Source organism: Mustela nivalis, assembly GCF_964662115.1.
Source record: "Mustela nivalis genome assembly, chromosome: 1".
In the NCBI taxonomy this organism is placed as follows: Eukaryota; Metazoa; Chordata; class Mammalia; order Carnivora; family Mustelidae; genus Mustela; species Mustela nivalis.
Genome location: NC_139020.1, coordinates 106,812,585 through 106,827,386, shown reverse-complemented (window position 1 = coordinate 106,827,386; position 14,802 = coordinate 106,812,585). Strand labels below are relative to the sequence as shown.

Below are 14,802 nucleotides of genomic sequence, written 5' to 3'. Positions count from 1 at the left end.
TTAATTTTTAAAAATCTGATGAGAATTACCCTCAATAATTACCAACAACAGTATGGCAGAGTTGTTCATGTTTGACACACACATTAATTCAAGAAAAACATTTTTTAAAAATCATATTCCAATGTCATTACTTGAATGTCAGCTGCAGTTGGGTAGTAATGTGTAGCATCAATTGTTTGCATTATTCTTCAAGTCACCAAGACTAAAAAAATCACAACCAATGAGCCTTATAGAATCCAGTAATATGAATTTCCTTAATATTTTAAAATCTCACATTAATGAAAAATAAGAGTTTGGATATTATAGTTTAAACACAGAAATCAGATAGTTCTATAAAGAAAAATGTTTTTAAAATATTCACTATTTGAGAGGCACCTGGGTGGCTCAGTCAACTAAGTCCTGAGTCTTGATTTCAGCTCAGGTCATGATCTCAGAGTTCTGGGGTCCAGTGCCACAAAGGGCTCAGTGCTCAGCAGGGAGTCTGCTTGGGATTTGCTCTCCCTCTGCTCCTCCCCTGGCTCACACACACACTCTCTCTCTTTAAATTAAATAATTTTAAAATTTTTTAAAGTAAAAAAAAGAGTCACTATTTGAATATGTTTGCTATTTGAAATGACTGGGGAATGCGTATTTCCATCAAAGAAGTAAAAGAAAAAAAAGTAAATACTTTGTAACTGATATATATTTCAAATGCATTTCAAAGTTAAAGTTCTTAAACTGACAACTAACAATGGATATAGCAGAGTTAATAATTACTGACAATGGATATATGGAAGAAAATAAAATCAATCTCCCTAACATGAAAGACATTAAAGTGATCTTTATCAACAAAATTGTACTATGTTAACCCCATTTATGGACATCTTTCAAAATTTACATCTTTGCATGAGTTAAATAACATAGGCTTAAAGACAGATTTGAAAACACACTGACACTGAGTATGATGGTTCTATTTAAAGATCTCTGAGATTAATCCATTTCTGATTAAGTAAAACAGCATCAGGATAATGTAGGTAGGTAAGATAACCTTTTTTCCTGTGTCATGATTTAATCAGTGTGAATAGGAAACGTTTCAGATCTAATTCAAACTTTTATATCCACTTACTGGGAAAGAAGGTACACTTTTATAGTAGTATCTCCAGCTACATATTTGTTTTGAAACAGATTTCAGTTGCAGCTACTTCAAGGGTGAACGGCTAAGTAACAGATTTGACCTTCCTTTCAATTTAGAACTAAACGTAGATGTTGCATTAATAGGGATCTTATTAATTTATCAATACTGTTTTCAAATAAAGTGAGTAATTTAAAAGTTCCGTTGCGTAAGAAATCTGTGATATTAAATTGACATCTTGATTCTGGGCTGTAAGTAAATTGATAGCGAGGAAGAAACGGAGCAGCTGCGGGGAGCCTCGTGGAGAGCCTCGTGGAGAAGGCGCCCCCTGGAGGCCATGGCCGTTCCTCGCTCGTTGGCCCACTGGAGCCTAAGCTAGTGGTCTCCAGCCGGCACCCGCCAAGGAGAGCGAATCTTTTTCTCGTTATCCAACATCCAGCATGACACCACCCTGCGTGCCAAGCATCACTAGCGTACCGCCAGCAGCCAGACTACTAGGAAGAGTAGGGACACGAAAGCCGGCGCAGGTACAAGCCATCCCAGAATCCGACCAAATCCACAGCCCAACCGTGACGCCGCGAGGAGGTTGGCAGCGCACGCGGCCGGAGGCGGGGCTTGTCGTCGGGAGGCGGGGCTTGTCGCCAGGGGGCGTGGCCTGTCGCCCGGGGAACCACCCGCCGTCTGCGCACGCTTTCCGGCCGGCGTTTCCGTTGAGCGGCTGTTGGCAAACGCCCTGACCCGTTACCTCCCTCGGACGTCAGTGGCGAGAAAGGGGTCTTTGAGGCTCCGGGCACCGAGGGCCCTTGAGATAGTGTGGCCGCGGCTAGGCGAGACCAGGTGCAGGGGCGAGCCCCCTGTCGTCCTTTGCGACGCCGCCGCGGGCTTCAGCAACAGTGACTCTGGTTCGAGTTGGTTGCACCGGCCCCGGCGGGCCTCGGGGCCCGGGCCCGACCGGCCGTTGCCCGCCCCAGCCCCCTACAGCTGGAGGTGTGCGTTGCCCCCGTGGGGGAGAGGCGGAAGTGCGGGCGCGGGAGGGGGCGCTGCTGGGCGCCGGTACGCCGAGTCCCCTCCGCTGGCCTTGACCCGGTCCGCCCTCGCAGGGTCAGGGGCCGGAAGCCGGCCGCGGCTCCCACCGACTCCCACCGAGGGAGCTCCCGAATTCCCTCCCCGGCAGCGCCCGTTTGTGGCTTGAAAAGGGGCAAATTGACTCTGAAGCAGCCTCGAAGGGACTCCTGCCCAGGCGTGGAGTCACGTTGCAGGTGGCAATCTTTTGTTACCCCACTTGGGGTCACAGAAGCTTGACCTTAGGAATACCCGGGATACGCAGTGATTTAACCAGCAAAGCCAAGTCTTACCCACTTCCTTGATCCCCTCACTACATCTTTTCCGAACGCCTCTCCCTGGCCTGAAAACCTCTTCCGCAGTGAATTCTAGTACACATAACTCTGGAGTCTCCATTAAGGGTCAGGTCCTCAGGGATAGTCTAGGTAATGTCACCATTTCCTTGCTTCCTCCAAGGACAGAAGCCTCAACTGGCACCAGCTTCACAGAGGTCCAACCTGTGCAGTCACACAAGTCTCCGTGCTCAGAAGGAGGGCCTTGCACTTGTTTTAATGCTTTGCGGTCACCGTTCGAAGTTCTTAATTTTTGAACCAAAGGCTCCCTATTCTCTCTTTTTCCACTGGGCCCAGCAAATTATGAACCTGGTACTGGCCCCAACTCTCATCTTTTCCTGAAGGCTGTCTTTGATAAAATTCAAAGATATAAAAATAGCGTTAAAAGGGATTCTCTGGACCACTCAGCTACTAAGACATCAAGAGACAGAGGAGCGATGATTCTATTAACTAAAGAGTTGTTGGAATCATGAGACCTTTCTGATCCAGTGTTCACCCCACCCCTCATTATATTTCAGGGCCTTTGAAGAATATGCAGAATGTGAAAATGCCAAGCTTCTGAAGGCATTTGGTTCCTTGCCCAAGGATAGAGGCAGGTGAGCAATCAGCTGTATTAATCAGTGCTCTGGGCTAATATTAAAGATGCCCTGGAAGGGCTGGTGCAGGTGTGGTGGGGGGAGGGGAGGGAGGACAGATCAAGAAGGAAACTGAGAGGCTGTATAGCTATGCTGTCCAATACTGTAACCACAAAATACGAGTGGCTACTGTGCACTTAAAATGAGGCAAGTCTAAAATAAGATGTGCTTCACTCATCGTCAGGAAAATGCAGATCAGCACTACAGTAAGATACCACATTGCACCTGTCAGAACGGCTAAAATCAACAACACAAGAAACAGGTGTTGGTGGGGATATGCAGAAAGGTGAACCTTTTGCATTGTTGGTGGGAATGCAAACTGATGCGGTCACTCTAGAAAACAGTATGGAGGTGCCTAAAAAGTTAAAAGTAGAATTACCCTGTGACCCAGCAATTGCACCACTAGGTATCTACCCAAAGAGTATAAAAATCCTAATTCTAAGGGATACATGCACCTCAGTCCTTATAGCAGCATTATCTACAATAGCCAAATTATGTGAACAGCCCAGGTGTGTATCAACTGATGAAGGTATAAGGAATACACACACACACACACACAAAATATATATTGTATACCACATAATGTATATATGTGGGGTATGTGTGTGTACACACACACACACACACACACACATATATATAATGCCAAAAAAAGTATGAAATCTTCACCATTTGCAATGACATGGATGGAGTTAGAGAGTATTAGGCTAAGTGAAGTAAGAGAAAGATGAATATCATATGATTTCACTCACATGTGGAATTTAAGAAAAATGAGCAAAGGGGGGCGGGGAAGAGGCAAACCAAGAAACAGACTCTTAACTATAGAGAACAAACCGCTGGTTACTAGAGGGGAGATGCAGAGGATTGGTTAAATAGGTGATGGGATTAAGGAGGACACTTGTGACAAGCATCAGGTAATGTATGGAAGTGTTAAGTCACTATATTATATACCTGAAACTAATATTACACCGTATATTAACTGAAATTTAAATAAAAACTTAAAAATATCGAGGTTAACAAGAGTCTTTATAAAAATAAGAATAAAAATAAAATAAGATGTGCTGTAAAACGTACACCAGATCACAAGATTTTAATGTCTTGTTTTTTAAAGTAAAATATTCTACTTTTAAATTGATTACACGCTGACATATTTTGTATATATTGAGTTGAATAAAATATATTAAAATTAATTTCACTTGTTCATTTTTACTTTTTAATGTGACTACTAGAAATTTTATATATGTAGTTCACATTATGCTTCTTTTGGAGAGCCCTGTTCTAAAGATTGCAGAGTATTGAAAACTACTTACAATGTTCAGAAAAACTGCTTTTCCCCAAAAAACTCACATTGCCCTTCTCTCCCAGAGAGTACTCCTGCATAGTCTAGAACTACAAAATTATAGTCACTCATACAGGAAAGTCTCAAACTTCTGTTTACTCTTGCCACTAGAACCAATTTGGCAGAACTGTTTGTCTAGTTTTGTAGACGTAAACTATAGAGAATGCAGAGAAGGGAAGGAAGAAGGAAGCAAGGGAAGGTCACTGCACCAACCTTGGCTCTCAATTATTGTTACAAATTAGGGGATTACAGCAGCCTTGGCCTGACTCCTTTTTGTCAGTCACACTACCTTTGAAAGTAATAAGCTTTAGTGAAGAAATTGCCTGGTGCACTGGTCTGAAGTATAGATAGGAGCAGAAAATTATCTATATTTAAGCTCTCTCTTAAGCAGCCTTCTTCAGTTATGGAAAATACAACATGCTGGGTAGACTCCAGTATCTTCAGTGTTTTGAATGTCTCTTAAAGGTAAGGCACCTGGGTGGCTTAGTGGGTTGGGCCTCGGCCTTCAGCTCAGGTCGTGATCTCAGGGTCCTGGGATCAAGCCCTGAGTTGGGCTCTCTGCTCAGCGGAGAGCCTGCTTCCCGGCCTCACCCCCGTCTGCCTCTCTGTCTGCTTGTGATCTCTGTCTAATAAATAAATAAAATCTTAAAAAAAAATTAATGTGGTAAGTGAAGAGGTCAGCTCTACATCAGTGTGTGTTGGAAGCTAGTCCTAACCTTAACTGTTCTAGAGCCTCTAGTTCTCTGGAAAGTGGCCCTAGTGTGGGAATGTAAGTGGGGCAGGGGTAGGAGGTGAGGACTTGTGCCTTGGAGAGGGGTAACTTGGAATTCTGGACTTGCTGCAGTTTCCAGTAGGCTGAAACTCAAGCATTTCTCCTGGCACCTAATAAGACATTTATCAAAGCTAGGTACACTAAGAAGAGCTAGTCTGATCTTGTCATGATCTTGACCGTAGGTTGTGAAGGCATCCTGACCTATAGTCTTTCTTGTTAGAAGTTTTTAAACTACAAATTCAGTGTCTTTATTAGACACAGGACTGTTCAGGTTATGTATTTAAGTGAGTCTTAGTCGTTTGTGTCTTAAAAGGAGTTTGTGTATTTCATCTAAGTTTCGAATTTATGGGCATACCGTTGGTTGTAATATTGTCATATTCTTTTAATGGCCAAGATCTGTAGTGATTGCCCCCTTTTCATTTCATTGTTTTGGTATTTTATGTCTTTGTCTCTCTCTCTTTTTTTTTTTTTTTTTTTTTAATCAATCAAGCTACAATAGTCTGGTACTATTGACATTTTGGGCTGAGTAGTTATTTATTGTACAGTGTTCACCTTTCTAGGATGAGGATGTGTCCAGCACATGCCTGGCCTTTACACCCACTAGATGAGGGTAGCACTGCATCTCTATTCCTCTATCCCTATTTCTGCCCCCACCCCAACTATAACAATCAAGATGTTGCAACATTGTCATATGTCTCCTGAGAGGCAGAATTACCCCTGGTTGAGAACCACTGCTTTAGGCTACCTTTTGGAGCAGTTAAAAAAAAAAAAAAAAATACATCTTTTGTATTTTACTTTCGTTTTAACTATTTCTGGAAATCTTCATTTCCTTCTATAGAAGCAAGTTCTGTTTAGTATCAGGTTCTTTGTGTTGAAGGAAGTTGTTTTGACCTTTATTTTTGTACAGATCTATTGATAATAAATTTTCTCGGTTTTGTTTGGGTTTTTTTTTTGGCTTTTTGTCTGTCTTTTGAAGTCTATTTTTCCATCATATCTGAAAGATATTTTCCCTGGGCACAGTATTCTGCATTAACAGTATTTTTCCTTTAGTATTTTACAGTTATTACTCCAATGTACTCTGATTTGCATAGTTCCTAAGTCAGCTCTAATTCTCTGTTTCTCTGTACTGTGTCTTTTTCTCTGTGGCTTCCTCCAAGATTTTCTCTTTAACTTTGACTTTTCAGCAGTTTGAATATAATATGTTGGAGTTTGTATTTTTGGTATTTATTCTGCTTGGGAATCTGAGCTTTTGTTACCCGTGGTTTGGTATATTTTATCATTTTTGGAAGATTGGCCACTCTTCAAATGTTTCTTGTTATTGCTCTCTCTCTTTCTTGAATTCCAAATATGCTTTTATTAGACTGTTCGATCTTGTCCTACGACACTTGAATACTTATTTGAGGGTTTTTTCACACTTTTTTCTCTTTGTATTTTAGTTGAGTAATTTTATTATACAGCTTCAAGTTCACGCTTTCCAAGGGCACACTCTATCAAGTCTACTGAGTGGCTTTTTCAAGGTATTCTTCATCTCTGTTACTGTGCTTTTTGTTAGCATTTCCATTTGACATAGTTTTTATCTCTACTGAAATTTTCTACCTGATCATTCCTATTATCCACCTTTAATATGTATGATTAATATATTAATAAATGGTATTTTAAATCCCCCTCATAATTCCAACACTTAGGTTTTCTCTGAACCTCATTCTGTTGATTGATCTCTCTCTCTCGACAATGGGTTTTTCTTTTCCTTTTCTTTTTAATGTGTATTATAATTTTCTATCCAATTCTAGGCGTCTTGTATAAAACAGTAGACATTAAAATAATGTATGACTCAAATAAGCATGTTTCTTCTGCTGCTAAGTCAGTAATGCGGGGTGTTGAATCAGTCAGTAGTTGAGCTGGGTTTGGGTTTGATTTTTTTCACCTTCAGCACACCTCTGGTTTCAGTTTCCTTTGGTGTTACCTTATACTTATGGTGGGCTAGAATGCTGGAGGGATTTTTTTCAATATTCCTTTTCTACTCTCAGCTTCGAGCCTTCTTTTTAACCTGCACAAAAAGGGCCTCTCTCCATGCTTTTGCCTTTTCCTCTGCTTGTAACCTGCTCCTTGATAGGTTGGTGGTAGTGGGAGCCAGAGGATCAGTCGTCTTGGTCCAGCCTCTCTTAAGCAAGCCTTATATGTTTAGGCCTTCTAAGTGGGGGCTTCCTCGGCCCTTCAGTCTCCCTGTGGCAGACAGAATTCTACCTTGCATCTTTGATGAGGCTTGAGAAGATAAGAGTCTCCTGGTTCCTGGAATTTTATTAACATAAGATCTTGGGCCCAAGACTGTTTACTGTCCCTCTTTACCCAGGGACAGAGTTTCTTTGTCCTCTCTTACTCCTCTTCTTACCCAGTATCAAGGGCCCTTTACCTGAGCCTTGGAGATAACAAAGTCTGCTGCCCCTTTCCCAGGGGTTTCAAGCTATTGTTCATAGGAAGAAGATGGCAAGACTTTTGCACTTTCCACGATTGGGTGCTTTTTCTCCTCCTCCAAGAGAGGCTTTCTCTGACCTCCTGCCTTGTCCCTTTTTTCTCATCAGCACCCAGTGAGAACATGGAGAAGAGGCTATAAATGGAAGCAAGCTCCTTTTTTATCTGAGGCTTTCAGGGCATCCTTGTCCCCTGCTGGCCTTTAGCATAGCAGTTTGTTAACAATTCTAGCTGAATTCCTAGCACCTTGATGTCTCTTCTTGATGATGTCTTGAATTCCTAGTTCTTGATGTCTCTTCTTCAGTGCTCACATCCTATCTTCCTGGTAGGACTAGTCTTTTCCTTGGAGCTCAGGTTACTTGCTTGGTCTGTGACCCTTGTTAGGATGTCCAACCATCCCAATTTGTGTGGTACTGAGGAGTTTCCCAGGACTTACAGGACTAAAATGAGGGAAAGTCCAGTTGGTTACCCTAACCTCAGACCTCCAACAGGTTTAAGAAAAGGTTTTCTATAGTTTTCCTAGTTGTTTAGGTAAGAGTGATATTCATTCTAGGTTTCTACACCCTAGATAGAAGCCAAATTAGTGAAATACACATGTTGGCTATGAACAAAAATGGTTCTTGAGATAGTAAAAAGCTATATTGGGTAAACATCTGTTTTCTTACTAAGGCAGACAGACTTTTGTGAAATCTTCCCTAAAATAGAGAAGAAACAAAATTTTCTGCCCTTCTTTTGTCTGTCAACAGCAGATTTATCTCATTACCTAAATAAACTTCAGCTGAAGAGGTAAATTCTCACCTATTCTTCTTTTAACTGTATTCAACATTCAGCTAGCACCAGATTTGGACTTTATTTCCAGCAAGTGAGCAACTCCTACAGATTTGTTAGTGAAACCAAAAAAAGAAAAAAAGAAAGAATCTTAATGTCCTTCTGTGGGGGAGAAAGAAGGCCTAATAGAGTAATAGGCTTTCAATAAGAATAGTGACCACCTCTGGGTAAATGTGCTGTAGGTATGTGTACACGTGTGTATATAATTTTGCTATCAACTGCTGGGAACATGCTTGATTTACACTGCCATTATGCTACATCTGGTCTTGTGGTTTTTATTTCAGATATCAAGGGAGCCTGAGAGTGTTTGTGACCCCTCCAGCCAGCACTAGTGGTAGTAACGTAGGCAGCCTCAAGGCAATACTTTATATTTTGTGTTCTTTTGAAGGCTCTATCATTTGCTCAGTTATGCCTTGGAGTATCCAAGAGAAATAGTTAAGATTTTCAATGAGCTTGTAGGCTGTATATATGGTATCTTCCTATTAAAATTTGCAATCATTTGATTAGTGTAAGAAATACAGAACAGAAATCTTAAGACCAGGAGCGTGTATAATCTCAACAGCTGAGGGGTTTATATGGCAGTAGATAAAAGAGCTAAAATGTAGAGTGTTTATCATGTGTCAAGAATTGTCTAAAGAGTTTTACATCTATTAGCATATTGAATCTTCAAACATAGAAACTTCATAACAATCCAGGGATGCCTGGGTGGCTCAGTCGGCTAAGTGCCTGCCTTCAGCTCAGGTTGTGATCCTGGGGTCCCGGGATCGAGCCCCACATCATGCTCCCTGATCTGCTTCTCCCTCTCCCTCTGCCAATCCCCCTGCTTGTGGTCTCTTGCTCTCTCTTGCAAATAAATAAAATATTAAAAAAAAAGAAACTTCATAACAATTCCAGAACATTAGGTGTTATTATCTATATATCACAGATTAGGAAAATGAGGACCAAGGAAGTTTGGTAATGTGCTCAGGTCACACTGAATGAAAGATGACTTAAGCTCATGTAGTCTGTTTCCAGAATTCTTTTAACCACTATGACAAAGGGAAAAAAAAAAAGGTAAAGATTTCAACTTTCAGGAGGGTTTATAGTAGTGTGGGAGTTGTATATATGTGAACAAAAAAAGCCTTTCAAATAACATTTTGATTTTAGGTTATATACCAAACAGAGATGTATGGAAAGCTAAAAGAGGACATGCTAAGGAAGAGGACTCAAAAAATGATAAAGTGATGTTTTTGTACTCACTACAAGTCAACATAGTATGAATTACACCAACAAGTGTGGTCAGATATTTGATTTAAAGTTCCTGTACTACCAGATGACCCAGTAATGGTGGAAATGCTGCAAAACAACGTGCAGGACAAGCTCTACTTCTCTCCAGGGGATACTTGGATACTTTCAGTTTCAAAATCGAAGATGACTTAGATGCCACTTGCCCTACAGAGGAAATTGAGGATGAAAAGTTTTATCAGTTCCATTTATGATTCAGCGACTGAGAACAAAACCAGTGAACGGTATGTAAAAGAAATTTGGTTTAAGGGTGACGACATGGACATTAGTAACTCACATGAAGCACAGTGAGATTCACAAATGACTAGAAAATTCCATAGCCCTCCAAATCAATCAACCAATCCTTGTAATCAGAGGACACCTAGGGAAGCAGGACAGTCAACAGGTACATCCACAACTTCAGAGAAGTCTGTTGGTGGGGACTCTGACTTTGCTGAAAAAGTAGGATGCTTTGGTTTTTTCAAGTCAAGTGATTATTATCAGAAAATATGGTTTATAACTATAGATGGAATGAAATCTTTAACCTAAGAGCAATCACCAAAATCCTCTCTATATATACTGGATGACGTACATGACTTTAAACAGCTCTTAATATTAATAGGCAGTCATTTACATGTGAATTTGATATTCTCACAGAGGCAAAAGTAATCCAAGAGTAAGAAGAAAGTACTCAGATTGTATTGAAAGGTATAATCATAAATTCTGTAGGATGTTTTCTTAAAGTTAATTTTGACCAGGGACTAAAATGTTTAGAGTATTGGTAATCTCATCTAACTGATAGCCCTTAGTAAAAGGATGATATATTTGCTTTACTGTAGTACTTATCCTCCAGACAAGTGAAAGAATTTAATATAACAAGCTCAGCTACATTATGATAATCTGGAGTTTTCTACTTAATTGAATGAGGATGTACTTTTGAAGGGCCAATTCAGTACTTAAGGCATTGTCAGCAACGAGCAGAAAGGGGAGTACTTTTCTACTAGGATCAGCTCTGCTCCAAAATGGTGGTTATGCTTTTTTTTAATTATTACTTTCTGAATTGAAATGATCTCACAGAAGACTTGGTTTGAGGCTTGGTTAGGGTTAGATAATGGACACAGAGGGCATTGGGTTGGAGTGTTAAGTGAATGTGGCTTCTCAGGTCTCCCCAGCTCCTCCCAGGACAGGTGCTGAGGCTGGTGATACTCGGGTTCTGCCTGCCCAGGTTGGAGAATCTTTCCAAGCCTCTTATATCCCCACCTACATTGTCCCCAAATCCCAGTATATTACATGGTTACAAAAACTGCCTTTCACAAGCCAGTTCATCTGGACCTCTAACCTTCTGGATCCAGGAATGATCCTTGGTAAGCTACCAACATTATCTTGCTACATTGTCTACAGTTAACATAATAATGATTAGGCATCTTACATGGTCATATTTTGATGTTGTAAGAAAGAGGAAGCTGTGAGAGGTGTATGAATTCAGGTCTGCAATGGTCAGAGTTACAGTGGGAGTTAAGCAAAGCACTTTGGTCAGTTCTTACCACATAACTGGGAAGGTATGTCCAGGTGTTGAAGGTACTTGTGAGGTACTTATGGGCATAACAAAACCCAGCTACATTTTTTCCCCCCCATGGTCTCAGTAGTTTGCCACACCCGGTTGTGGGAACCATTTGGTTGTTCAGATACCTGTCTGGAATATCACAATGCCTAGGCCCCTGCTAGTTACCAGAGTCAGAAACTCCACTGTTATCATTGTTTCCTCACAGAGTAATGGTGAGGGCTTGGGTAATAGAGGGTGTTGGTACTATGAATCAAAAATGGCAAGTAGTAACTGTTTCTTGAAGTTCACAGAAGAATGTGACCGCCGGAAAAAGTATTTTGTATGAATATAAGAAACCAGTGTGAGAACTTCAAAGTACAGTCTGCACTGGTCAATTTAATTTGGTGCTTCTCAGCCTTTTTTATTTTCATTGTTCCCCTTCCCACAAAGAGATTTTCTATACTTTCTCTTAAAGTGTTCACAGATTTAAGGCCAGTTGATGAATATTAACTTTTCCTTGTAGGTGAGGATTAATTAAGAGAGTAGGACGGATCTTACCATTACTATAAGCAGTACTAGGTATTTTATTTTCAAGTTGTATTTGGAGAGAAGCAAGCATCTTTGCCTCTTTGGAGTAGGAAGTTCAGACTGGTAAAAGGTAGTATCTCCTCCCTTTCTTTTAACTTAGGGGAAAAGTTCAAGGTAGTTGTCTATTTTTGCAGGTGTTTTTGGTGACAACTAAGATTATAAGCAGTATCATATCTCTGTTTTAAACAACTTTTTAAACAGGGTTTTTAGAAACTTAGACTTAATTTTTCTTGAGTTTTAAAGCTATTTAATTTCATGAGCTAATTACATTCGGAACTAAAGTGAAGGAAGTATGTCTTGGAACTTTGTAACCTTTTACACTTTCTACTTTGGGAGTTGATTATAAATGAGGGTCGTGAGATGGAGGTGGATAGGATTTAGTGACATAGCAGTGACATTGGACTTAGATGATTGAATGGAAAAGGACAACAGTTGATCTTGTCATGCGTTAAAATAAAACCTAAAACTTAATGATTACACTGTGTAACCACCATTGAGATCAAGAAAGAGAGGATTTTCAGCCTTCCACATATTGCTTCCAAATTATGGCCCATCTCCCCACAGGTAACCACTATTCTGATCTGTAGAGTAATACTTTTGTAGCAGTGTTCCTCATCCGGCATGAGCATCATCTGGGAACTTGTTAGAAATGCAAATTCTTGGGCCCTTCCCAAGTCCTAACATACCCACGCATTTTTGTGTGGGGGATGAATATTTATGTGATTAAAGTCTAAAGCAGGGATTCTCAAGCTTTAGTGTGTATGGGAATGACCTGGGTGGCCTACTAAAACAGAGGTTCTGGGGCCTACACCTGGAGTTTTTGATGAGCTCTTTCTGGTTGTCTGCTTTATTCACTGATTCTAATTTTCTTATGTGCCGGGCATGTTTGACTCTGTGCTAGTCATTGCATTTGAAACGTTATTTTGCAGGAATAACTGTGAGGCCTGTAACGCAAGCACTTTTCTCCAAAGAATATTTGCATTTACTTCTGCCAGGCGCCTGAGGGCGCTATCAGTTTGCGATTGCCTGTTCAAAGTTTCATTTTTCCTGGCCAACTCAAGGGATTCTTACTATAGTAATGTTTGAATTCTCTAGATCATCCCAGTTCTTGTCCCCTTCTCTCTGAGATCCTGGACTGCAGACCGTTGTAGGGGAAAGCCTCCTGTTAGACTCCCCAACTTGTTTGGACCCAGCATTTTTTCCTTTCTATACCTGGAAAGGCCATGAAAATGGAGGGTCTGGGTTTCTGGGATTAGCTAGTACTCTCAAGGAAAAAGTGGCTTCCAACTTGTTCACCTCTCTAGATTCTTCTCTTTACTTTTGGCCTAATAATTCCTTACTATTTTGTTATCTCTTTGATGCTTTTGAAAAGATTATTTTAAATATATTTTATCCAGTTGTTTTCGTTGTTTTCAGGTACAGGGCTGATGTGAACAACCTGAACCACTTTTACCAGAAGGGAAATCTGGGAAATAAATTATTGATGTGCAGTATTTTTTTCCCAAAATACTGTGGTTTTTCAAAACATTAAAAATGTATGGATATTTATATCCTTAAAAAACTTTTATTTTTAGCTTACAACTTCTCCCATACATGAGATACATAAGATGGTTTTGGTATAAAAACTCACCTTGTGTAAAGATTTCCAGGGTTACATATTTATGACCTTTAACTACTCCAAAGGGCTCTGTTATTTCTGGGGGGTTCCAAGGAATGCTTCCCGCAACTTGAGAAAGCCTGACAAAATGCAGAGATGGGCCTAGTACAGGATCCATTTTGCAGTTTATGGCACTTTCTGTAAGGTTTATTTTTGTCTGTAGCTTTAACCAGGCTGGACACACCAAATTTAGGAAGTAGAGATGGCTACACTTTTATCCCTAAGGTGGTTTCTGTCTGGAATAGCATGTGGAATGCCCCAAACCTTGTTTACTGTCAAGTTCTAAGCACTTGATAGATGATATTTTAACCACCTCCCTCTCTCCCCCGAAAGTATGTTATATCATCTTTTTTTCCTGTTTGATTCCTATGTCATGTTACTCCCTCGAGTTAGGCAAGATTCTTGAAGAGAAAATACCTCTTCCCATTATTCCGTTGCTGCCAAATCAGAACACGTTCTTTCCAGATAGGAATGAGTCTGTTGTATTTATCTTCAGATGTCTTTTGAGGGGGGTTGGAGATGTACTAATGGTACACATGTGCATTTGGAAGGTAAACTGGTAGGCTTTCCAGATGTCAGAGGTTGTTAGTAATACGGTGAGACACTTTATGTTGAAAACTCTCACTAACACATAGCAATCCATGTAGGCTAGGCTTGGGGTAGACATGAACAAACTCTGAGAGCTATTTGTAGAGTCCTTAGGATACTTGACAGTCATTTGATAAATGTCAGGATGGTGAGGGTTAGTTGTGGGGAGCACACAACCTCTCTAAGTTGTGTGTCAGGAGAAATGGCAGAATTTAATCCTGATGGTAGCAAGCATTAGCATATCTCAAATAAAGGCTATAATCTAACTAGTTAGAGCAGAGAATGTGTGAAGGCAGTAAGCACATGCTGCTCCCCAGTACCTTTCTCCACCTTTCTTTTCTCTCCCTGGGATGTGCCCAAAATCTATGCATAGGCGTATGTCACTAATGCAGGATGGGAGTCCCACCACATCAGAGGGACACTGAGTCCCCTCAGTTCGTGTTTTTCTTTTATCAGTTTAGAGGATGATGTCATTGATATATAAATCAGTAAACCTGTTGCTGGACCTAAAGTTTCTGTTTTGAGTCTAGACTTTCAAACTATACCCCAGGATGTAGGAACTCTCCAGTTCAGAATTACAAATAGTGGGCGTGTGGGTGGGAGGAGGGTGCTTTC

General features: G+C 40.6%; 1 protein-coding gene and 1 long non-coding RNA gene across 2 annotated transcripts in view; one reads left to right on the top strand and one right to left on the bottom strand.

Moving 5' to 3' along the window:
• Positions 1–14,802, bottom strand: part of LOC309846064 — a 495,527-nt gene that overhangs the window by 347,944 nt on the left and 132,781 nt on the right. The gene's annotated exons all lie outside the window — the stretch shown is intronic.
• Positions 1,552–13,435, top strand: LOC309841324 (uncharacterized protein; the record flags this gene model as incomplete). The annotated part of the gene is made up of 5 exons (XM_082684200.1): positions 1,552–1,584; positions 1,674–2,098; positions 3,024–3,101; positions 8,833–8,890; positions 9,695–13,435. 5 exons carry the CDS (start codon positions 1,552–1,554, stop codon positions 9,770–9,772), a joined length of 672 nt encoding a protein of 223 aa, XP_082540326.1. The 3' UTR covers positions 9,773–13,435.